This window comes from Colius striatus, chromosome 5 (genome assembly GCF_028858725.1).
Source record: "Colius striatus isolate bColStr4 chromosome 5, bColStr4.1.hap1, whole genome shotgun sequence".
NCBI lineage: Eukaryota > Metazoa > Chordata > Aves > Coliiformes > Coliidae > Colius > Colius striatus.
This window is the reverse complement of record NC_084763.1, coordinates 29078322-29105312: the sequence shown is the minus strand read 5'-3', so window position 1 is coordinate 29105312 and position 26991 is coordinate 29078322. Positions and strand designations below refer to the sequence as shown.

The following is a 26991-nucleotide window of genomic DNA, read 5'->3' as shown; positions in this document are numbered from 1 at the left end:
ATGGGGGATTTCAGCCTCTCTGCTGCTTCTCTCTTCTCAGATGAGGACGACTCCTTGCATTCTTCCACTACTCTGATACAGGGTCTCTCCACCAGAACATAGGCCTTAAGGAACTTCTCTGGTGTGGGTACTTCCCAGCAGCTGCGGCTTCTGCTGATACAAGATCCCTCACATGGGATACAGTCCTTAACAAATATCTCTGGTGTGGGTTCTTCCACACAGTTGCAGCTTCTGCAGATAGAGGGTCCCTCCCTTGGGACAAGGCCTCTTCTGGGCATAATTTTAGTGAGCTTCTTTGGCATCGGTTCTTCCCCACAGCTACAGCTTCTGTGAATGTTGGGTCCCTCACAAGAGACACAGCCTCCTCTGGCCACAGTCATTGCCTCTGGCATGGGGTCTTGAATGAAGAGAAATACTGCCCCTGGCAAAGGGTCTTTAATGAAGTGAATCACTGCCCCTGAAGTGGGGTCTTTAAGAAAGTGAGTCTCTTCCCACTCCTTGTGTCCTGGTTTAGGCCCATCAGGGAGCAAAAGACCACGATTGGCCTCAAGTACCAAAGAGGCTGAGAATTGCCAAAGGGCAGGGAGAGCTTAATTGCCACTTAAGGTCCAGGACAAAACAGACCAGGCTACTCGGCTTGGGGAAGAAAACAGAAAATAATTTAATGCAACACCAACTAAAACATAACCTTAAAACCCCAAACAACCAAAATAAAACAACACAGAGTAATACAACAATGAAGAGTCCAACCAGCCTTTTTAAGAACACCTTCTTGCCACACCTCCCCTCTTCCTGGGCTCAGAGTCGTGATTCCGGGGGTTTTTACCTCCTCCCCCTGGAACAGTCTGGGGGGGGGCGGGGGGGGGCGGGGGTTTCAGTCAGTCTATTCCTGATAGCTTCTGCCCTTTGTCCCTCCTCAGGACAGGTAGGCTCCGTACCCATCCTCCCTGCAAGTCCATCGGGTAACTCACACGCACAGCAGCCCTGCACGTGCTGCTCCGACGTGCACTTATTCCAAAGGCTGCAGCTCCTCTCTGCCTTGCAGGCTCTCCAGCACGGCCTGGGCCATGGCCATGTCCCCACACAGTCCCTCGCTTGTCTGGGCTCAGTCACACGGAGCTGCTGGTAACTCTCAGTCCTGCCACGGGTCTCCATAGGTTGCAGGGGCACAGTTTGCATTCTCGCCACGGCTTGCAGAGGATTCTCTGGTCTATTGCTTCTCCTCCTTCCTCCTTCTCTGGCTGAAGGGTCCATGTGGTTCGCCCCATCTTGTATCACTCTTACACCTCCTGCCAGCACTTCAAATTCCCGTCCCCTAAATAGTTATCACAGAGGCGCCAGATTGGCCCAGCTGGGCCGGAGGTGGGTCTGAACCCAGGAGCCAGGGGAGAGTCCAAAAACTCTTTACTGGGTCTTCACTGCAACCTGCTCCCCCTGTTACTAAGCCAAAAGTTGCTCCTTGCTAAACCAGAACACCTTGCACTACCATCAGCCAGAAAAGAAGGACAGAAGGAGGAAGAAACAGGAAGAATCCTCCTCTTCCGGCTTCTTCTTAGAAAGTGATCATGGAGGCATCTAATTGGCTCAGCCCCAGAAGTGGGGAGAGTTTCGAGCAACTTCTTACCGGAGCCATCTTTATAGCCCCTTCCCCCTTACCAGAAAAGGCTGTCATATCAAACCATGACAAAGTCAAAGAACTGAACTTCAGTAACTGCATCTAACAGTCTAAACAAGGTCAAATTAGATGTAGTAGTTTTAATGTGTTCCTTTATTTAATATGTGAATGGATGACAAGACTGAGATTTCTGATTACAAGGTAAGTAAAGATACAAAACTTTGGAAGTGTTACAGAAACTTGATTTCTGGGAAACTGGCATTTTGACCTTCACACTACAAGAATTCTGTGCAAAGATAATAATAAATAAACAAATATGGGACTTAGATGATAGTGCAGTTGATAGCTATTAAGGAATAAATACAAAGTAAGAATAACAGAAGAGGTAGAAACTTATGAATGATATTTGCTAAGAGAAAAGAGGAAAAGAGAAGAGGCAGAACTAAAGGGAGCTAACACTGAAAGCTATTGCACTACAGAAAACAACAGCTTTGAAAGCCAAATAGCCTGTAAAATTAAAAATGGAATCTTGAGCATTCAAGTACAGAAGACAAATGGAGAGACGCTGGCAACAGTTTTGTACTGGGAAGCTACTTGTTCTTTGTTATGCAGCAAGTGCAATATTTTTTAAAATAGACAGATACTCAAATGGAGACTGAAATGCTTATACTCACAAGAACAGCAGAGACCTTGCTTGCCTACTCCGATTAGCATGTTCAAACAAAGATTACAGTAGGCAGGCTTGTTAAAGTGTTTCAGTCTCCATACATGCTGCCCATCATCTTTCACATTCTGCACAGGACATAAAAGAAATAGATTTCATTTAATAAAATAAACAATGAAATATATAAATGCCAACAAAAATCAGAGATTGACTCAAGAATGTAAAAGACAAGCTCTTACTTTGTTTGCATCAGATCACAGTAGAATCGTTCTAAATACACATGCAATGACATAGTAATAAAATATTATTCAGAAGCTCACGGACATCCATGTGTTTCAAAAATGATGCAGAAAAATCACCATGCCTACTATGGGATTCTCAGGCTGGCAAAGAGTGGGGAAGTTTTCCAATTTCCCCTGAAGAAGCAGAAATAGATTCTGCAGCTGTGGAGCATTAGAAGCCTGTCAAGCTTTTTAATGACTGACAGCTGAAGAGGATGTATTTCATTAAATGGAGCTCTGTAACTTCTATTTTTCTTTCCATCCTACTACTACATTCCACACATTTTTAAAGTATTTCTAAACTACAATATGTGAGTTTCAAGTCTTCTGAAAGTAGACAATTATTCAATAGACAATAAAGACTATGTAAATACTTTCCAGAAAAAAGCACTAAACAATATAAACTATATTTACTGAGGTCATCAACAGATTCAGTCATAAACCACAAGCACTTAAAATGCAAACAGATTAGTTTTCCTTTGGAAAATATTTGCCATTTCTCAAAATTAACAAAAATTCATAATTATGCATAATCTTGCCCCTCTTCCACATTAGTTTTGTGCTACTTTTTCATTTTCATTTTATTTTTAAAGAATGGTCATTACATGTGAATATGGTGCTTCTTATTTGAACAGAACATATGGACTAACTTAGCTGGCATTTTCCTTATCAGAAAAACAAACAAGTCTTGATGTGGGTGTTCTGCCAATTAAAACACTTAACTGTGTTACAGACTGCAACTGATGCAAATCCATTACATAAACACAATGCACTTTTGGAAAATAGCAAATTAAATTTTTGCTCTTGTGCACTGCCAAAAATAAGCAATAAAGTGCTGTATATGATTATGCATGCACATAACTTTTTAAAATACTGCCAAGAAAAAAAAAAGACATAATGTGAAACAAAGCCCTTTCAGTGCAAGTCTTTAAGTATGAATAAACTCCACAATTCTGACACATCGGTGCATTTACTGACATTCACTCATTTTGCTTCCATATCCTGAGAAAGAATTTAAAAACAAATAGTCATTATGAAGATCTCAAAGTAGGGTAGGTACAGTAAAAATCTCTTCCTCACTTCATTATACATCACTGAAAATGAAGTCTCCATATGCCATATGCAGACTTTATAGCATAATGACAGTAGTAACATTTATTTTGTTAACGATAGTTCTCTTCGCTTATGCTCCTGACCCTTCTACCATTGATTTGATTGCCAAAAGGACCTAATCTTAAAAAGCAAGTAAAAGCTAGCCTTAGAATTAGTGGAAAACTTTGTGCAATTACATAACTTAGCTGAAACTCTTATCTGGTTTAATATTAATTTATTTCAGGTTTCTAAGTATTTGTAAATAATGGTAGCCAAAAAGATCTTAAGTCTTCAAGCACAAAAGTGAAGACTATGAGACTTAAAAAAGGTAACAAAATCACCAATAAATTTTCATCCAAGCAAGTATCCTCTGTTACAATAGCTACAGAATGTCTGAAATACCAGCATGCTCAGACCTTTCTACAAGAAAAGTCAGCATCAAGCAACCAAGGGAGAAGGATGTTACTGAGTCTGCTAAGCTATTCCTTCACAGCCTACTAATTCACAGCTTATTGTAACTTATTTTTTAAATATTTTTATGATTTGAAGACATTTTTATGACTGATCTCTGGGTATTTTTCAGTTAAAACACTCAGCACCTTTTTTAAAAGAAATGCAGTAAAGTTATATATTAATTTCGTGTCTCCCAGGAAGGAATTAATGTCAGGTTTTGTTTCATTCAATTTGGTTTGGGGAGCACATGTTCTAAGTATGTTCTGGTTCAACTGGAGAAGGAGTGGCCTCATTCAAGAGACACACTATTTGGGAAGGCTCCTCACTTCTAACTTCACTTCACTTCTAATTGGTATGTTTCTATGTGTATGCTGGAGAAACAAGGGAAACAAACAAACAAATAAATAAATAAATCACTTCCTCAGCCTTCATCCATGCACTCATCAGTGTACCATCCCAATGATCCAGAAATGCTTAAGCATTAACATGCACATGAGAAAAGGATGGCATAGAAATGAGAGAGAAAATTAATATGTTTAAACAAGCTTTATAATTAGCCACAGTACAAAGTTTCCATGTCCCTAAATTGGTAGTCACCTGTCACCTGCACAGATTGAAATGCTGCAGAAATCACAGTTTAAATAACTTGTATAGCTACATGAAATACCATTTAGTTTACATCTTATACATAGAATAGGTTAGAGATACTCCTGACTTTTGGCTTTTACAAACTTATAGGCAAAAGGAAAATCAGGGCTGTAGCAATGAAAGACATTTGCAAGCTTCCCGCAAAGAAGTGGGAGCTAGCACAAAGAAGCAGACAGCACTATTTTAGCAGCTCCTGCAATGAAGTCTCACAAACCAGTAACATTACCCTCTCTGCTGACAGTGCTGTGAAATGATACTGGTAAAATAGCTTCCATTATCATTTAAGGTGAATTTGCTTCCCAGCTAGTCAGGAGCTGGCACAAAGAGGGCAAGCTACAGCTTCTTCTAGCAGGGGCTTGGATTTGCCCTCTGTACATACTGAAATAGCATATGGCTCATTGGTGTTTCAGCCTTTCAGAAAACTCATCTGCCAGACTTGAGACACGACTTAGATCACCAGGAACGATAAAAGCCAGATAGTCCTCATTTCTTACTGAATGAAAGAAACACAACTCTATAAAACTGCCTCAGTATTAAACACTCCTTTCAGAAAAGACTTCAGCCTGAGTGGGGCTCCTCACAATGCAACACATCCCATGTCAGACTTGCAAATACTTGCAAGTTCCCAGTTTGGCTCCACATTCACACACTCAGACCTCAAAAAGTAAGCCAACAAAAATGCAATATACAATGTTAGAAGTGGTATTTCCCAAGTATGGATTCATACTTGTGTATTCCATCCAATATTTAATCAAAAAGGTTACAAAAGGGTTACTTTTAAAATTCTTTGACTGTAAGAGCATAATATTTGCTGCTTGAGTATCCAAAATAAAATTCGAAGAGTATTTCTTTCTGACTTAACTGAAGCATAGTCACACTTCAACACAAATATATTTGTCTTATTGATATTTAATGTGATTTAAAAATGAGTTGAAAACTACAATTGGTAACTTAAAGTAAAGTCATAGTGGCCTGGATCCAGACTACTGATGACTTTACAAAGCATTTACTGTTGTTCAATTCCTCTCTCACCTTAAGGCAACTTTTCAGCCACTGTACAGTTTCAGCCATTATATAGTGCAACTGTGACATCTAGTGGCTACTGAAGAGGGAATAAAATACTTTCAACTCCTAAAACGTTATTTTTTTAAACGGTATCCCTTGTAAACTTGCAGTTTATACCTACTTTTTGTAAGATTGCTGACAGATCCATTACAAGACAAGGGAGATCAAAATCAGAAAAAAATCAAGTCAGAAACTTTGAAGGTTTCTACAGTGGAGGAGTAAAATAAATAGCCTAGTGGTCTCTAATATGCACTAGGCCACCTCCCAAAAGTGTAATTAGCAATCAGAAAGAGTAATGCAAGGACATCTCTGTCCAGCCTGTGTTTGGATAGGAGATAAAAAAACTAATGTTTTTGAAGCAAAAATCAATATGGAAAGTTGATGAGGAATGTGAAAATTGCAGACACAAGTCCGACACTCAGCAAAAAACTCCACTTCATACATCCAGTATTAAAAAATGAAACGTATAAATAAGAATTTCTCCTACAGTTATATAATATTTTAATTCTTACTCATGAAGTTCTCACATTTCATGTAAGAATTTCTTCAAACAATTTCCAAGAAATTGGCACAACTAAACCTTGGAGTAAGAATTACAGGTCTTAATGACAAAGATTTCAGTTAGGTTTAGTACAGAATACATTCAGTCACTAAATTAGAAAAGGTATAGACATCCAAGCATAAACAAATGCTATACATCGATGTATACAAATCCGAGGTCTTATAAAATGGATAATGAATTTCCAAACAGTATGTATATCACAGCACTCCTGTAGAATAAGAATCAATTAAGTTCTTATTTAAATTCCTTACATTGTATTGAAATTGTTTAGCACATTGTATTGAAATTGTTTAGCACACCAAATGCCTTGAAAAGCATCGAAATAAGAATGCATCATTCTTCTACCTCTACAGAAACTCTAAACTCAAGTTTTAGGAAGAAACAGAAAGCATAAAATTGAGTAAGATAATATAAACTGTTTATTTAGACTTATTTATGCTTTGCCCCTTTATTCCACTACTCTAAAAGCATAAAATCCAGTAAGATAATACAAACTGGTTATTTAGACTTAATTATGCTCTTTGTCCCTTTATTCCATTACTCTAAACTGCTCCATCAATTTTTAAATTAATTTAGCAATCTCAACAAAATTTGAGAGAGCACTAAAAGTTTGAGGAAGGTCTAGAAAAAGGATAGAGAGAAGGAGACAGAGCAAGAGTTTGGAAGGAAAGTCAGGCAGATTTCCTTATTACTTCTTTTAACTTGGCAACAGCTAGCTAGATAATATTTTTAATAACAATCTAGCACTCCTCTGTCTCTTTCAGAAGAGGATTACTGATGAAATCAAAGAGCAAAGATCACAAACTTGTGAAAGATTAGGCTATATCAACCTTATTGCTCAGGAACACTAACTTGTTTATTCTTTTTCTGTAATATAGTTCCACATTTCATATAAATGTTTCTTTGAATTTTTTTATTACTGTAACTGAAGTATCTACTATAGTATGTAACAAAAACTGATTGAAAAGCTTTAAAATGTAACAAAACTTTTACATGATATCTGACCTTTTTATATAGCTCTTATAGGAAACTAAAGATTAAGTATATACAACAAAGCTGAATTCTGAAGGTATCATAACAAATCTTCAGCTGAAACAAATAATCTTAGCTTATATTAGCAAAACAAATTACACCAGCTGAGAATCTTGCATTGTTTGTACAAGCTCTGTGTAAGAGTTAAGTATATTACAGCAAGTTAATGGACTCCCAATCAGAAGAAATTAATCACTTCAATGGTATCGTTTTGGATTTTTGTTGGTATTTGTGGGGTTTTTTTAAATATACTGCAGTGAGAATTTTTTTTTCACTATCATAGTGGACAAGTTCCAAAATTGATCTCTTGGATTTAAAATTTCATCATTGTCTGAGTTCAGCATAGAATCAAACTGTAGTTGGCTAAAGTTAAAAGAAGGTGAGAGAACCATGTGATTCTTTTTGGTGGGGAGAGTTGCTTATTTTCAACATATGAAGACTATCTGGACATTTCTAAGCAACATAAACCAGAAGGTTCTGCCCCTTATCTTCACATATTTATCAGCCTGTAAAAAAATGTCAAAACATCAGAACTTTATTATTTGTTTACTAAGTCAAAAAGATTCTGCTTACTTTTCATTAAGGTAACTAAAAAGAGAATGACAGAGAAATAGAGTCCTGAGAATCTGGGTTTTCAAACTCTGAGAATAGCATGTAAACAGAAATAACAGTATTCCAATAATGAGAATGATGAACTGGAATGAAGAGCTTGGGTGCCACAAAATCATCAAAATCATGCTATCAGTTTACAGAAAATAATGACAGACAGGCATTACAATTTTAACTTTCTCGATCTAGCTTTTAAATGTCCTAAATTACATTTAGATTTTACCATTTAAAACTTGTGCAAACACGACTAATAATTTTTTGCTAACTTGATGAAAAAAATTTAAATCTAGCTTTTTTTCTACCTATTATGTGAATGGTTTAAGAAATCAAGAACACTTTCTGTAGTAAAACACTTTCTGTAGTAAAAGTATACAAAGCAAGATAAATTACCTAATAACTAATAAAAATTCTCAAAAGGATAAAATGTTTGATAAAATATATTTGCATAGTTTCTTTCTAATGAGTTTTGCTTTAACGTGAAAATGCATAAAGATCTGTGTTCATTTATCACGGAATTTAATTAGTTTCAAACTTAGCAAGAATGAAGTGTAGACACTGAAAAATACTCCCAGAATGTCTACATTACTGTCACAAAAGAAAAATCTGTACTGAATATGACTATTAGTTATTTGCTGTACTGATTGGGAGCATTTTCTGCCCTCTGTTTGGAATAATTCTGTAGAAATAATGTAATTCAGTCTGACAAAGATCTGTTGTTTGATGACCGGGAAGGAATTTAATATTTTTGTTACTCAGTCACACATTTAGAATTAGAGAATTAGTACTCACAGAGATCCAAACATACTGAAAGTTAACCTCAATTAAGATATTTAACTGGTCATTTCAATAATAAGATTTTTGGATGAATTTTAGATTTTTTGCTAAACCCACTGTTTTGTTGCATATTTCCCCATGGAAAGTCTCATCTTTTTGACTATGTTGGTGCAAATAAAATACATTAGAGCAACTACAGGAGTCTAGATTTAGTTCAGGCCATAGCAATACATACAGAAAGTAAATATTTTCTATTATTTCACCCCAATATCTGAAAAAACACTTCAGAAAAAAAAAATTTCTCTCAAATATAGAAAGCATCTGAAGCATATGCTAAAATACATGTACTCAAATTCAGCTCAAATACAGGACAGCAGGTGGCACTGGCAACATGCCAGTGTCAAAACAGCTGTCTTGAACTGGGATAAAACTATTACATTGGTCTTATCTTTAATGTACAGTTGTAAATGTATAGAACATAAGCTTTTCTTATTATAGCACTCCTCTGGTGTGAGTGTTCATTTTTATATTGCCATTTAGAAATTATTAGGAAGTATATTAAGCTAGTTACAGAGACAGAAGAATTATCTTCACAGTGTTATATCGTAACAGGAAAAGAGCCAACAAGCAATAGTTGCTGCACAAGAGATTCCATCTGCACATATAAGAAAAAAAAACTCTTTCCCTTGAGAACAATTAATACTGGGAGAGGTTGCCTGAAGAAGTGGTGGAATCCACCTGATTGGAATTTTTCAGGACTAGGATTGACATGGCCCTGGATAACTCAATCTGTAGTCCTGGCTTTAATAAGAGGCTGGGCCAGACAGTCTCCAGAAGTTCCTTCCAAGCTTGATTGTTTTGTGACTCACTATGGTTAGGCCACACAACACAGCACCATGCCTAGACAACTATGGTTAGGCCACACAACACAGCACCATGCCTAGACGCTGCTCCAAAACAGTTGTAATATACATATGGACAGTAAAACATTCCTAACAAGTACTACTGCAGCTAGGAATGTTAATACACTGTTAATGGGACAAATTAATATTTTTTTTACAGTTTCCAGTTCCAGAGTTGGTTCATTTGGTGTTGCTTCAAACATGTTAATGTACCCCTGACTTCGAATCACAGAATCATAGAATGGTAGGGGTTGGAAGGGATCTATAGAGATCATCTAGTCCACCCCGTCACTAAAGCAGATTTACCTAGATCAGGAACATGGCCAGGCAGGGTTCTTTGCATGTCATTTAGCCATAGTAAGAAAAGCAAAGAAAAGCCATTCTTTATACAAGCCAAAGAGAAATGAGCCCAGGTTCCACAGCTGACACGCAAGCAGAAACTTGACACTTATCTTAATACCTACATTCTCTAATCCAAGTAGGACTAAAAGTGGGATTGTTGTCATTCCTCCTTGGATCCACTCCTCTAGAGAAACAGTTCCATCGTGATCATAGTCAATTTCTTCCATCATTTCATGAAGTATCTACACAGTTTAACCAAAAATCTCATAAATTCCATAATCTAAATATAGCAATTTCTTGTTAAATATGTCCAGATCTCAAATTCCCTCATCCACATGCAAAAAAGGAAATATTATCTTTATGGTTCATGTAGTAAAATGACTACCAACAGTTCAGCAAATGAAGTATCATATCCCTATCTACATTTTTATTATCTAAACATAGTTATATTTATCATTATTAGAAATTTTCCAAGCTGAGTCCCTGTGCATTTACTATGTACAATACAAATACGAGTTATTTTAAAGAAATTTTCATAGACCAATCAGCTGTGTTATAAATGTTAATTACTACAGGCACTGAAGGAAATCCTTAAACTGTAGCAAGAATGTTTCATAGATCAGATTTAATAAGAAAAATGATCATAAAGGTGTGGACAGTGACATAGCATAACAAAGATTATTATTATTATTATTATTATTATTATTGCTATCTTACAATTACATAGAAACACAAAGTATTACAAAATGATTAAATATTTTCTCTAACAATATAAAAAACTTGTGATAAAATGGATGCTTACCGGACTCAGTTCGGTAATATCCCATTCAAGGTACTCTGCAACATGCATCATTTGAGCAATGATATTTTCCAGCTCCTACAGAAAGAAGAATGATAACACTTGATGCAATATTATAAAGAAAAATTCTACTTCAAGCATTCTGTAATTAAAAGAAATTGCATTCAGTGATGCTGATTCATCAATGTTCCCAATGAAATGTCCTTTACACTGGAAGCTGTCCACTCTTAGGTGACTCTGCCAGCGAAATATCAGGCATGGACTGCAAAGCATGCAGGGAGGTGAAACAGCCTCACATCCAAAGGACAGCCTCTGGGTTGAAAGTAGTAATAGGTTCTACCTTCCTAGTTATCATTTGAACACTGGTTTAATGATCTGAAGTTTACCCTGTGATATAATGACATAAGGTCCTTTGAATTCTAGCACCCAAACAAAATATTTCTTTCACAATCATATAATTAGAATGATAGGGGTTGGAAAGGACCTTTAGAGATCATCTAGTCCAATAATTAACAACCTTTTAATGGAAATAAGTTATAATGTGGATAGTATAACCTAATACAGAGATATTTTCTTATCATTACAGTGTGGTAATTTCCCTTGATACATATCACTAGTACTCTTTTATATTCATAGCTACAATTTCGTTTGTAAATATGCTCAAATATTTATCTAGAACCATTCTAAATCCTCGTATATTTATTATGCACAAGTTACCTAATTAATATTTTGAATTGCCTAGAAGTATGATAGAGTATTTATTCTATATTTCTATATAACTTAGCTTCTCTATTCCCCCTGTCACTTATGGGAATCACCTCCTCCTCTTTATCAATCCACTCTATGCTGTCGTAATTCAGGAAGATACAAAAGAAGGTGAAAAAAAAAAAAAGGAAAAAAGAAAGCTGCCTATAAAATATCTTCTTTCTGTTAGCTAACAAAATATAGCGTCTTTTTTAAATGACCGCTATATCTCTGAATGACTTTTAAACACTTGTTTGAGCTACTCCACCAAACTGTCTTTAATCTTCTTTCTCTACTCTGGTTAACAACATGAAAGGTCTGACATCTCTACACAAATATCCAACTGTGTGACACTCACACTTTTCCTTTTTTATGAAACTTTTACAAATGGTGCTTTCATACAAATTTCCCAGCAGCACACTAGAATTTTAGCAATCATCTTAATGTGTCCCCTACAGTAATACGATTAAAAATCAGAAGATTACAGAATAGATTCCACAACAGCAGCATCAGTACTTAAAAATTTATGCAGTTTTACAAGTAGTAGCTCAACGGGGAAAAAAAAAAAACCCTCAAAAGTTTCACTCATTATGGGTGAATTTTTATTAACTATACTTCATATTGCTTCTATTCATTCAGGATAAATATAGATTTGATTTGGATTAATGTAGTTTTGTATAGGTATGCCATTACAACACAGTCTTTCAATGCATTAAAACACATAAATAACATTACCGAACTATCCAGGTATCCATTTCCATCTGTATCATATAAGCGGAACATAACTAAAAGGAAATGAAAATGAAACCAAGTTAGAAAATATAGTAACAACATTATTTCATTAAAAAACCCTAAACACAAAACCAAGCTAACTCACTAAATGACTAAACCTAAGTTTCAAAGAAATGATAAATATGAACATTTTCCTTTAACCATCACATCAACTTTAGACTTACCAAACACTTCACATTATTTGAAAGATTTACTCAGCAACTACCATGTCACAGTTGCCTCTTATGAGAAATACTAGAAGGACAGTGCAATTGCACCTTTTCTACATAATCGCTCCAACAGTTGATTTGTTCTGTGAACTTAATTCTGGTTCCTCCGAGAGATGTTCTGTACTCATGGTGAGTACCACCAAAGGCCCTTCTCTGTCATCTCACCAAACATTGAATATAATGCAAATGTTGACAAGCCTGCTTAAGTTACAATACTATCCTACTCCCTTGGTTGCAGTTATCTATTCAATAGTGGTATCGTTTTAGCAATGCTTTCTGATTAACTAAGTGAAATAGAGGATTATTATTTGAAGTATCTAATCAGCCAAATCCAACAGTAAACATTCTTTGCAGACTGCCAGAATGACTCCTCTTAGGACAAGTCTTGCTTCATCAATTTGAGAATGAATTTCTAACATTAACTGGTGAGAATAGCTGCATTTCAACAATATCCAACAAGAACGTATACTTCAAGTTTGTATTATTATTTTATTCCAGTCATAAGAGTATATATATTGCCCATTACCAAGGTATCTGTTTAAAAGCTGTCTTATCAGATGTCTTTTGAAACAAAACATAGGACCTATTCAACAGTGAACAATCTCACCACATGCTGTTACAGTCCAACAAATACTGCAAGCAAATCTTATCATGGTTCTCAGGTAATAATATATTGAGAAATTAGAGAAAATCCTTTACAATTAGAAACTTCAGAAATAATTTGATCATTTCAAATCTAATTATTTATTTCAAGTATCTCTGGGCTCCCCAGCTCAAGAGAGACAAGGAACAAGAGTCTAGTGCAGGGCTACCAAGATAATCAAGGGACTGGAACATCTCTCCTATGAGGAAAGGCTGCGGGATCTGGGACTGTTCAGCCTGGAGGAGACTGATAGGGGGATCTCATTAACACTTACAAGCATTTTTAAAGTGCATGTCAAGAGGACAGGGTGGCACTTTTCCTGTAGTGTCCAGTGACAGGACAAGGGGTAATAGACAAAAGCTGGAACACAAAAAGTTCCACTTAAACATAAGGAAAAACTATTGTAAGGGTGAGGGAGCCCTGGCACAGGCTGCTTAGGGAAGGTGTGGAGTCTCGTTCTTTGGAGGCTTTCAAAACCTCCTTGGACACATTCTTGTGGGACCTGATCTAGGTGAACCTGCTTTAACAGTAGGTTGGACTAGATCTCATGTTCCCTTCCAACTCTTTTCATTTTATATTTCCATGATTTTTGACTTGTATTAGAAAAATTTTAACTGTTACATGGATTCCCTTGCTTCCCTTATAACCCCCATCTTATTCTCAAGTTGTTCACTTAACTGTAGGGGGAAAAAAAAAAGGTAAGTACTATAACTCTTTACCACTTCAGCAACATTTGCTGCTATATTGCACTACTTTTAAGAGCTATAATATAAAATTCAAGATACTTACTGTAGAGTACCTTCTTTCAGCTACAAAAGTCCATTATTCATTAGTTATAGACTAAGAAGACCTATAAAAATATCTTTCTATGTCTGTGAATTACACAGCAGAAATATTTCAGTGTAAAACAGTTGATGCTAAATGCCACCAGAGACTGGTACTGTCCCCACTAGCATGTCTTCTACCAAAGCTGCTCAGAGCATACCTTCTAATATTATCTGTCAAAGGTAGCATTAAGCATTCACAGTTTTCATAGGGATGAGTCATTGAATCACTTTATCACAAAATTCAAATAATTTGGTTCTTCTTCTCCTCTGTAATTATAATGCACTCACTGAAAGAATGTTCTATAGTTAACACGAAAGCAAGCTTTAGTATCTCCCTGACTTTTACCTGTTACACAGAAATACCATTTGAAACTTTGAAAATTAATCAGTAGTTCTAATCAGTCATTTAAAATCAGTCGTTGGTACAATTATAACTGTTTCACCATTGCAGGAAACAAAGTGCATACGTATTGGGTACTGAAAAGGCTCAACATGTGTTCTTGGCTACACACCGAAAAGGTACTGGTGTGACATCCAGTCTCTTTTCTATTCACATCCCACTAAATATATACATTCTTGCTGATTTACAAACTCTATGAGAAAAAAACAACAACAAAATGATAAAAACAACTGAATGAAAGTTCTATATGCAAAATACAGAACCCAGGTCAACCTTTTCTTTTCCCACACCCTTACCTGACAGTATTGACTGGCCACTCAATTTCTACTACTAGACTGCATAACTTTCATAAATAATTAAAAATGTATTAAAATAAAATTACCAATAAGAGATCAGTTACTGCAATGCTATACTTTCACCTGCAATCTCTGGACTTCTAATCTTTCATGTGACAAAAGGTGGTATCCCAGAAATTTCAAAAGACCAAAACTACATTATTTCGAGAAGAACCTTCTCTGAATGGTCTCACAAGAGATACATGCCTGGTATCCACAGTTACACTGACAAAAAAAACATACAAATTGAGGAATAGGATATATTGATAAAGTCTCATGTAACTATGAGTTACAAAAACTTCTTTCTTCATTTAAGGAAGAAAAGTTGAGCTACAAGACACCACCATTCAGTTCTTAGGAAGTACCCTGGATATTTACAAGAGATCTTTCTTACTCATTCAAGATTCAGTGTGGACACCAACAAGGAAAGTATGTGAAAACAACACGGAGGACAGAAATGGTTTCTATGAATCAAGTCTACAGATTGAGCCACAGAGCATAAAGATATTTAAATACATATACATACATACCTTGAATTATTTTCAATATGATCTTAAAAACATTAAACAAATTCTTACCATGTACCCTTGCTAGGAAAGTTTGGGATATTTTTTATGTTCAAGTCATATGCAGTTTACAAGTAACAGATATGCTGAGCATGTCAAACAGGTGAGGATCGTAGTGCTTAAGACCTCTAGAAATGTACTGTTAATAAGTTAGAGAATCCATTTATCTGCTGAAATATTTGTAAATCTGTGAAAATCCATAGATCTTACAAAGTCAAAATCGAAACACTATTTCCTCTTAGTGTATTTTATCTTTAAAAGTTTAAAAAGTTTAAAAGTCAGAGTGTTTCCATTTTTTGTCAACAGATTTGAGATTAGTATTAATGTTGTCAGTTCCTGAATAAGCCATTCCTTTTTCTGGTTTCTTTTTGCTCCACTGCCACTAATTTATAATTTACCTTAGAGTCACAGGACCTATTGCTATAAAATTATTTCAGACAAAGGGTTAACATTAACTTATAAGGACAATTCAACTAAAATCAAAAGGGAATTCTGCACAGCAATAGCAAAGTATAGCCAAAATCTGGACACTATAAAGTGACAATACATAGTCTATGTCAACTCTGTATCACAAAGTGAAAAATAAACCTATATAATAACCAAGTCCTTAATTATATGCAGTAAATGCAAATGACCTTGAATATACAAAATATGTAAGTACTGTACATTTATCAAATGAGGCTCTCTTTCTTCTGAGTCATATAGATCATTTATAGTCTATGCAATCTATTAGATATAGTCTATTTGCCTATGCAGTTCCTGTTGTGGGAAGTTCATGGAACATTCCATACAGTAAAATCAACTGCTCCTCTCTCTTTTCATTGTACCAATTCCTGACACTAGGGGGGGGCAAGTGATCCCTGTTTGACGCTATGATTTGTGCAAAGAACTTAAGAGGTCTAGTAAGGCTTGCATAACTTCCTACTGTGAAAGATTTATTATACTGTAAGTTCAACTAAATTATAGGATCTTAGTTTTCCTGTGCTCCTGTTCTGAATGCACATTCACACAAACATCCTCATATTCTAATCACGAGACACAAAACTGGTATTACTAAATTTGCTGTACAAAGTTGTCTTTGTAAGCTAACTACAGGTAGTGAAACATCAAGATATTTCAACATGATGCAGTCACGTAACCTTGTGATGAATTTCTCATTCTGTCAGAAAAAGTCTACAGTTTGCATTTGCTATCATATTGAGTATTTACTTTCCAAACAGTATTAGAGCCTAGTCCCACAGTTCTTTTACAGACAGACAAGCTATGTAGATCAAAGTGTATTTGGTCTCAGTAAGGACTGTATGATTGAATTGATATTATCTCTCTATTTGTTCTAAAATTCCATAATAGGGAAACATCCTTTCTTCTTTTCTCTGATTTACAGATCAAAACTCTCAGTTATTTTTTGAACAAGTAGAGTTGTTTAGCTTTAATGAATCAAGCTCCTAATTAAAAAGAAATGAGGCAACTTCTAGCTTCCAACGTCAAACACTCCTACCCCAAAGCAGTGAAGACTGGGATAATTCTTGGCTTTTCTGTAATCATTAATATGACTTGCTGAAGTAACTATATAAAATCAATTTAAAAAAAAAAAACAACATACATTCTAGTTTGTCTTCAGGTCTTCCTCTTTCTAGCAGTGACAAATAGCAAACAATATCTTTCAGCTGGATCACGTCTGGTGAATTTAAGTTGGCAGGAGTAGGAGGTCGGGATGTAGAGGTACCTTTGTTAAGTCTCAGACCTGGAAATAATATATAGCCTTTGTTATTCTTAAAATAGGTAGAAACAGAAAATGGAAACATGACTCTTTATGTAAATATAAATGTGAAGTTTTAACAATATTTATAGTTTGTCTAGCAAAGGCAGAATTAAGATAATAATGAGGTTTTAAAATATTATACAGCTACAGCAAACTATTGAGAAAAAATCAATTATGGGAATAGTGTAAGCTTTTTTTCATTTTTGTTGATCTGATGTCATTTAACTAAAAAAAAAAAAATTGAGTGGTTTTATTCTACTACATTACATGCTAATAAATTATCTCTGCCCAACACTGCATTCATTTCCTCATGCTTGTAGGAACTTTACCTAATTTACAGATTGATACCAGCTATACTAACTGGAGATGTTTTAGCATCAAAGAACTGTGTAATCTTCTCAAAATCACAACCAGGTGTGCGTCAAAACACCACATATTTAAAACATGGAATCTTTGTTCATAGAATACTATGAAAATAAAGACAGAATTTAAATAGCAGTCATAAAAATTGCACAAACATTTTGATTGAGACACTCCAGTGTACAACCTGGAATACAAATTTCAACTTTTCCAAACTTTTTCTTTCAAAAGAACATTAATATGACTGGACCTGATAATACTACTGGAATTTACAGGACCAAATACACACAGGGAAAAACAATGGAAGGAGAGGAGAACATAGAGAAACCAGTAATAAAACTTTCTTTACAAATCTGTTAAATTTTGCACTGACTTCAGTGATATTAAAGATGAAGTTTTACAAAATGATTAACTGTTCTTAAATATTTTCTATAACCCATTCAGAATAGAGTCATCCTTGCATACATAAATTACATACGTAATTTCTCTCATCCATTTATCTTGGACAAGTTTAGCAAACAGAAACAGAATTCTAGTGGGGTCTTGCCCCCTATTTTTATCTTGAAAAACCTCATTACAATCTGAAGGCACTTTCAAAGTTCAACAAAAGTATATGTTAAAAAAAAAAAAAAAAAAAGTAAATAAGTGCAAACTGGCATGTAGAAAATGTATCTTTAGAACAAGTCCATGTTTATAGTTTCAAGCAGATAATAAACACTGGAAGTAAATATTTATACAAATAAAAAGATTTAATAGGACAATGTCCTAGTAAATGAGCTTGTGTGTCAGTTAAGTGCCTTTAGCATTAAGGCATTATAAAATATTAATCAATTAACATGCTACCTTTAATCACACAATTTAAACAGTTAACATTCCAGTCTTACTCAAATCTTACTCACAGAATAAAAATTTTATAAAATCTGGGCTAACTCATCTCAAAAATGTACAGTCCTGAAACACAAATGAAAAGGCACAGAAAGTTTAAGGTATCTTTTCACCTATCATCAACTGCAAGGCACAGGTCAAAGTGTTACTCCTTAAACAGAGATGACTTACCTGGCATTTGTTTCCATCTCTCTTCAGACACTTTAACTGAAAACACAATTTATAAACAGATATCAGTGGACCAAGACAAACTCAGTAAACAACAGACACATACTAGAGATCTTTACAAACCCTGGTACCTTCCTTGTGGTCCGTTCTAGTACTTTTATATCTTTTCATTTTCCAGAAGAAAGTCAAATGTTTCTGAAAAACTTATTTCTTAGTACATTAACTTTTCTTCACTATTGCTAACATTTAAAGTTTATCAGATATCTTAAAAAAAGGTTTCCATGACTTTCATTTGCACATCAAAACGTACCAATACGTATTTTTTTTTCCCTTTAAAAACTATAAATTATATAGAAGTAACATCTAGTTTAAATTTCATGCAATTGAATTACAACAGACCAGTATATTTTCAAACAGAAATAACTTGCATGAGCTGAACTGAATTGTCTCTCTGAACATGCTTTGGATACAGTTTAACAGTCCTTCTCGTATTGCAATAAATACATACAGAAGATTGCTAATCTGGTGTCACATTGCGTTATTTCTCAAACCCTAACTAACAAATAACATGAAAATTACCTAAAAACTGGGAAAAATGAGTAAGGGAGAAAAAAATTTTAAGAAGAAGCATTAGAATAAGAAACTTACCATACAGTTTAAACAACAATAATAAATATAATAATAATTATTATTACTACTACTATTATTTTACTACACATAAAAATAAAGTATGCCAGAGACAATTATAGTGAAAGCTGAATATGGCCTGTACTAGTCAGAATTTATCTGTAAGTCTGGAAATGGCCTAAAAATAAAAGTTGTCATTTCTTCATCTGAAGTGTCAAAACCATTGAAAGACAATACCAGAACGAGAAAAAGATTATTATTATTTTTAACAGTAGTCAGACAACATATGTGAAAACAAAGCACAATGAATAAATAGCCATCACTAAATGGCAGTTACTGTTGGGAGTTATCAGGCAAAAAATGCTAACAATTTTTGGTGTCTGGTACAGTGCATGTTTATTGATGATGTTACTTATTGATGAAAACATAGCAAAACCTTCAATGAAAAATCAAAAGTAATAAAAATAGAAATGAAATTGTGCTGCTGAGACTTTACGGGCAATAGAATCTATATTCAATGTCGAAAAAAATGCATTTGTGTAAATTTATGACATCCAAAATATAACTTGCAGCATACAATAAATACATTCAGATATGCCCTTAGAGGTTCTGTTGCAAAGCATCTTTAAGAGCAGGGGCTGAGTGACTGCCATAAAACTACTTGCCCAAACCCATGACTAAGTCATTACTAGAGCTTTAATTAGCAACAGAAGGTTTTGAATACTCCACAGAACCAATTACACCATAATCTACTAAGCCCTCTTCTCTGCAGATGGAACCAGTCTAGATAACTAACAACAAAAGCCCAAGAAGTTTGAAACATACTGTCTACACAGCAGACATTTGTGGAAGGAGATGTGGCCATGGCAGTTCTGATTGGAAAAAAAAAAAAAAGATACCTAAAGAAGACAACATAACTTTAAAAAAAAAAAAAAAATCATACCTTAGATGTGGTAAGCAAGCTTTGCTAGAAGAAATGCTTTTTTCAGTTACGTCTATTACATTTAGTAACTATTATATACAGAGAGACATTACAATGTAATAGCAGATGACAATGTAACACAGGGTTTTTCGTTTGGTTGGTTGGGTGGGTTTTTTTCACCAGGAAATATAAAGCTAAGAAGCAAAAATAACCAGTACTGTAAAATTCAATTTAAAAAAAAAAAAAAAACCACAAAAAAATTGAAACCCATAGTTGAGAAATGCACAAAAAACACCCTCAAACAGGTCAGACTCAATGGGTGATATCTGAAAGCTTATCATTGGTATTGTACACTCAAGCATGGAAATCTAGTGCTTGGTATTTGCAAGAAAAGCTAATGTTTCAGCTGGTAGCACTTCTACCAAATTCACAACTTCTGGATGACTTGCAATTTTAAGAGACCTAATCTTCATAAAAAATTCAAGACATTAAGTATCCCTCAAAACACTTGGTAAAAGAGCTTAATTATCCCACCTGTTCAAAACATGTAGTTGAATTTATCAAATTATTCCAGCTTCTGGATTTTTATAGAGTTCCCAAATTGCTAAAGTGCTAAACCAAAAATCTCAAGCTAGGAAGGCAATCTAAAATTTCTTCTTCAAATTTTCTTTAAAAGTTTAATAACATTTTGTAAGTTGATTTTTAACACTGTTTTGCATGGAAGTATTTTAACATTATGTCCCCTGAACCCAAAATCACTTCTCCTTCCCCCCCCACCCCAAAAAAAAATCACTTTTAACTTCAGTTTAGCATAAAAACTCAAACTGCATTAAAGAACCACCTCACATTGGGAAAAGAAATACTGATAACACTACAGGTCATTTAAAATATCCGTATCAAGTAAGTATGTAGGATTACTAATAGCAGTGTAACACCTAGACAATTAAGAGAAGCTGCAGTAACTGCACAGAAGCTGTAGAGCACCAGCAGGAGCCTCCTGCATGAAACCGAAGTTTTCAAAGTGTTGATACATTAGAGTAGGCAGCAAGACCACATAATCATCGCAACTCAATTAGCAATAATATGACAAAGATTGTCCACTTGGTGTCTCAGCTGTATCACTGTTGTGAATCAAAGAGAAAAAAGACCCTTAAGTTTCCATTTCTTTTCATAGTATTTCTTATTCACAGTTGAGTTGGTTTCTCCTATTTCACAAATATCAGAACAAAAAAAAAAGAAATATATAATTCAGAATTCCAAGCACTTATAGATATTAGAAGTAAAATAGCAGAAGAAGGAAATCTTCAGCTCTTGTATTACTGTAATTTTACCACTTACCTCCAGAAGGATGTTGAGGTTTGTTTCTTATTAATGGACTGCAGTGAGAGATTTTGTTGCTAAATGATGCAAAGAGATGCTCAATGAAATCATCTGGTAACTCTGCCTCCAAAAAAGTCTTCATGAATAGCTTGAACCCCTCTAAATCAATTGTCTAGAATGGGGAAGAAGAAAAAAAAGAGACAAAATAAGAAAAAAGTGTTTTGACATTTTCATATTGCAAAAAACTTTTCATCAAAAATCCATCAAATAATATTCTGTTAACAAAAATGTTAGACTGTCTTTGAAAATACTCATTTATGAGGATAGAGGGGTAGTGTATTTATTCTGAAAGTGATTGATTATTGAATCAAGTGTTTGAAAACTCACAGTATTGCTACAATAGCCAGGAGAACAGTCTAAGATAGCCCAGAGTAAACTCATGACACTTGTATCAGGACCCCAAAACTAAGTTCCATGCTTTCTAGTTTCTTGATTTGAACATGGCTTGACAGCACATACAAAATTGCAAACAAAGGCAACAACAGAGCTCACAGTAATGTACCTAGAAGTCTTTCTTAGCTTTTCCGATAATTAGGCAGACAACAATCAGAGGATTTTTAGATTCTCAGTTCTGGAACTGAAGGTCTCCTGTCTTTTCCAAATCGAAATACATTTTGCTCTAACTAAACTGTATGACTAAAAGCATTTTTCAGACGCTCCCTGAACACCGACAGGCTTGATGTCAAGACTACTTCCCCGGGGACCCTGTTCGAGCGACTGTCCAGCCCCTCAGTAAAGAACCCTTTCCTAATGGCCAGCCTGAACTTCCCTGATGCAGTTTCCTTCCATTTTCTCATGTCCTGTTGTTGGTCATCAGAGAGAGGAGATTAGCACCTTCCCATGCCCTGCTTCCCTTGAGGAAGTTGCAGACTGTGATGGAAAGAATCAACTTGGATGTGGAACTTGCTAGCTTTGTTTCATTGTAAAGTTTCAGCCACTCCCTTCTACAACAGCAAATCAATCACTTTTTCAATCATGCTACAAAATTCATGTTTTTCCTCAATAATAAAGTCCCTGACAAATTAACTGTTTATAAACTATGAAACCACAATGGCTAAAGGATTTCTATCAGCATCCAAGTAAATTGGTTTTTAGTTTACACTATGTAAATGTATTTCTCTACAAGAATAACAAATAGATTAATCATTAAATCAGTTGACTTCAACAATGTGAAATTGGTTTGTTAGATTATTCATGAATGGAATATGTTTAGCTATTTAACTAAATTACATATAAAGAGGAATAACTAAGTGAAAAAAGCAAACAGAAAAACAAATTATAATCCCATTTAAATTAAGCTTTGTAGATGGACATGTAAAATATCTCTGTATTGCATAAAGCTTTTTCTTTAAATTTACCTAATCTGTGGATTTTATGTATATAGACTGTTAAAAGTATTCCTTGAGTTTACAGCTTAAACATTTAAACTGCTGCCTGAGTGACATCGGTCCACTAACCTGCTAGCAATAATTAAATCCCTAATGCTACATTTTTTCCATTTGTGGGCTCAGAATTTTACCTAGGTAGTGATTTGGAATAATCAATAAGGTTAAAACTATGTGTTTCTTTCTTCCCAAAGATTCTCTTTCTCAAAGATTGTCACAATTTTCAATATTTTCTAAAGATGGTCAAATTATCATTCACCTCACTGTCCTCCAAACTCAGTGTTCTAAACTGCCTTATATTTTCTGGCCAGTAAAGACAACAAATAAAGTAACATATGACTAGGCTGCAATGTCCATTAATTATATTTAATACCCTCACCGCCACTGATTAGGGTGCTCACCAAAGGAAAAAAGAAAGTGGGTGATTGCTCTATAAGATTGTTATACAGCCAGATTTCTTGAGCTGAAAGTGCTTCATCCTCTAACATGCTCCATGACATGTACTACCCCAGGCAAGCAGAAACATTCATACAGTTCAGATGTTGCATATCTAATAGCATCTACTATTCTAATAGGATTCTAATAGAATCTACTTTTGGTTCTTTATCATCTCTCTCACATCATAAGCCATTACGTAATTGTAGAAAAATGAAATAATTCCTTAAAAGAAATCCAGTGAGGATCACCGCAGAAGACTTATATGTTTAAGAGTATTACCATCAAGTAAAGGTTTTAGTATTGAGTATGGTTCATTTAGAATAGAAAATATAAAGACTAAAAACATTTTCTCAGCTTAATTTAAAATAACTTTCACAGAAGAGAGAACAAGAAGCAACACTATGAGCATTTATTTATTCTCTAGTTATACAGTATTGTACTTTTTCCCTCATGAAACTTTACTCCTTTAAAATATTAAAATCCTTCACTAACTAACTAGCCTTCCTCTCATTACTAGCATTTCCCCTAAGGCATAGTTACTTTTCAAAGGAATTACACAATGTTTTAGTAACCAAAAAGATGGAAAAAAGAAAGCAGAGAACATTAATTTTCCACACTAACATGGATCATGCTCACTTTGCTATGTAAACCACAATATCTTCCTTTTACATCTCACTGTCATATCAGAATTTCTCAGATGAAATATTCAATAATTTTTGCTATGGTTTGAAAATAATTTCTTTTAATGACATTGCAAGTATTAATTAAACAGTTCAGATCAGTAATACCAGAATAATATATAAGCTGTAACGGTAGATGTTATTTTCTTAAGCATGCAGACTAATTGCTTAATTTTTAACAGTTGCTTGGCTTCCAGAAGCTCCAGTGGAATTCAAATGAACCCGAGAAAGAAGGACTTAGCATTTCAGAAGGCATCTTCCATTACATTTCCCAAGTGAGGGGCATGAGAGCGTGAGAGGATGTACCAAACTGACTACAATTAACCTGGCATATGAATTAATTCAGTCCATTTCACAAGAGCCTATGAGGGCAGAGGGAGATTATGATCACAAGTTTAAGGATCTCAGGAAAATTTTCAACATAGCAGTGAGATATATAAGGACATTGCTGAAGCAGCCAACAGTTATTCAGAGGAACACCAAAGAACTTTCAAAATCATTTAACCTGTAACTTCTGAGGAGAGAGGAAGAGAAGGAAGAAAAAAAATCTGTGTTGTTTTATCTTTGATTAAAGCCTTGCTTGTAGGTCACAGAAAGATAGGTGGGTCTATATTAATCCTGTATAACAGGATTTCTCCTTTTTTTATGTTAAATAACTGATTCCCCAAGTTTACTGGAGCTGCGTATGTCTCAAACCCACCAAAATAAGACTTATAAAATAATGAATATTCAAAAATACGACTGAGTTTCAGGTAATTTAAACTATAGCACAAATTTAAAAAATAATTTCACTACTATTTCAGAAGCAGTTCTTATTGCCATTTCCCATTTATAGATGTTACTGATGTTTTCAATGTGCCGAAATGTTATACAGCCATCTTGAAGAAAAAGAAAGGAAAATGGACAGAAGAGAGAAGCAAAACTGCACAGTTTTACCTTTTCATTTATTTTTAGCTAATAGAATGTGTCAGCCATTAAACATTTTCTAGCTTTTCTAAAAGCAAACACGAAACTGTACTATGACTCAATGCAGAAAAAATTTAAAATACACTTTTTTTTTTACATGATGGAAAATCCATAACATTTAATTAATCATCCACAAAATTTCTAAACTAATCCCAGCATTAAACTGCCAAGAAAAGTTTAATCCATAAGTAATGGTTTTCTGTAACCTCCTGCCAAACAGATTCTTACAATAAGCTCAAAAAGAAGAAACAGACCAAAGTCTATCATGAGTTCTAAATAACCAACAGACCACGGAAAGGTGGTGCTGGATTTTCTTCACTGCATCCAACTAGTAATACAACAGATTTACCGAGAAAGGGACCCTAAGGAGTCATTTTTGCCTTTAACTGTGTCCATTCATTAATGCACAGTAACAAGGCATGACTTCTTCTTCACAAAGCTGTGTAGACTACGAAATCTCTTATTTTGATTTTATAACTCTTAAATCAAGCAGATAATTACAATCTAGTAAGAACAATATGCATCACTTCAAAAAAGGAACCAAGATGCCTAAAGATGGACATCTGTATTGCATTGATGCCCTTACTCATACTGGGATCTTGAAGGACTCTCTCAAGTAGTACTAATCCATTAAAGACTTATATTGGATAAACTCTTCAGGTTTTCTGCTTTAGTATCCTAAGGTGTCCACAGAACATGAACAAAAATGTTACAGTCTTCACTGGATTGAAGACTTCTTTATTTGCCTCACTCTTAAATTTAGCATACATAAATCTGTGTTATCAGGTCTCAAAAGATACACTCACAAAGAAACCCCAACATCAGAAAAGGCACCATGTACCACATGCAATGGAGACCAGTATTTCCTTCTGAAAGCACAAAAAAAGTCATAAACTAAAAGAATAGTTTGGGTTGGAAATGATCTTAAAGATCATCTTGGTCCAACTTCCTTGTCCAGAGGCAGGGACATGTTCCACTAGACTACGTCGCTCACAGCCACAGCAAACCTGGCCTTGAACATTTCCAGGGATGGGACATTTACAGCCTCTCTGGGCAACCTGTTACTGTGATAGTGAGGAGACAACAGAAAGAGCACCTTTCTTATATCTAATCTAAATCTAATCTCTTTCAGTTTAAAGCCATTATTCCTTGTCCTATCACTACATGCCCAGCTTTCTTGTAGGTATCTTTTAGGTACTGGAAGATTGCTATAAAGGGACAGACTTCCTACCTTTTGGAAGAAAAACCTGTTACAGACACCTCCCCAGTGGGACTTAGCATGGCTGAATTCCCTTGTTGTTCCCTCAACCTTTTTATTTATTTTCTTTTTTTTAAATTGCGATACCAGTGTTGGGTGCTACCTTCACTCAGAGTGGAAGTAACCCATTTTGGGTCTAAGTCTATGCTAAAATAAAGAGAACAAATGTATATATTGCATACATTTAAAGAAATATTATGTATATGTAATTACAGTATTATTTATTAAAGACAGTAAAAAGCAAACTACAGATTTTTCAATGAAGTCACTCAGTGACTCTGGGACTAGAGTAAGTCCATATATTTTACAATTAGATTTTGGCAAATATGCATTAGTCCACAATACTTAAGAAGGTTTTTTTTCAATGTTAATGACATGAACAGATAGCACACAAACACTTCCATCATTACAAATAACTCACTAGTACTTTCTTATGTTTAAGAACAGCAGCAGTAGTTTTTGTAACAGTGAAACAAAAGAGACTTGTCTGTCTTATTTTCAGATACTGTGAGAACATTCCTTTTATGATGTCTGACTATGCAAATACAGAGAGATTTGCCCAGACCTTTGGTTTCAGATTAATTTGTCTTTTTAAAGAACGCATATCCAATCAATGTGTTGTGGTGGAAATTTTTCTAAAGCTTATGATATCCTTCACTTTACAAGTAAGCTGAAAACACAATTAGGATTTGCTCTGCCAACTCACATTACTTTGAAGAATTTTTTTTCTCTTAGCTGTTTAAGAACTAGGATAAACCAGAAATAATTAGCCCAAGAATTATCCCCATCATAATATTCTTGGAATA

General features: G+C 34.8%; 1 protein-coding gene across 1 annotated transcript in view; it reads right to left on the bottom strand.

The window, feature by feature from the left end:
* The window catches only part of DGKB (diacylglycerol kinase beta), a 324193-nt gene that overhangs the window by 260671 nt on the left and 36531 nt on the right, over positions 1 to 26991 (bottom strand). Inside the window, exons 4-9 of the mRNA XM_061996392.1 lie at positions 21417 to 21570; positions 16958 to 17098; positions 12318 to 12367; positions 10842 to 10916; positions 10162 to 10281; positions 2290 to 2407 (exon numbers count right to left, since the gene is read on the bottom strand). Of these exons, the coding sequence (XP_061852376.1) occupies positions 2290 to 2407; positions 10162 to 10281; positions 10842 to 10916; positions 12318 to 12367; positions 16958 to 17098; positions 21417 to 21570 (658 nt within the window). The remainder of the gene's footprint in view (positions 1 to 2289; positions 2408 to 10161; positions 10282 to 10841; positions 10917 to 12317; positions 12368 to 16957; positions 17099 to 21416; positions 21571 to 26991) is intronic.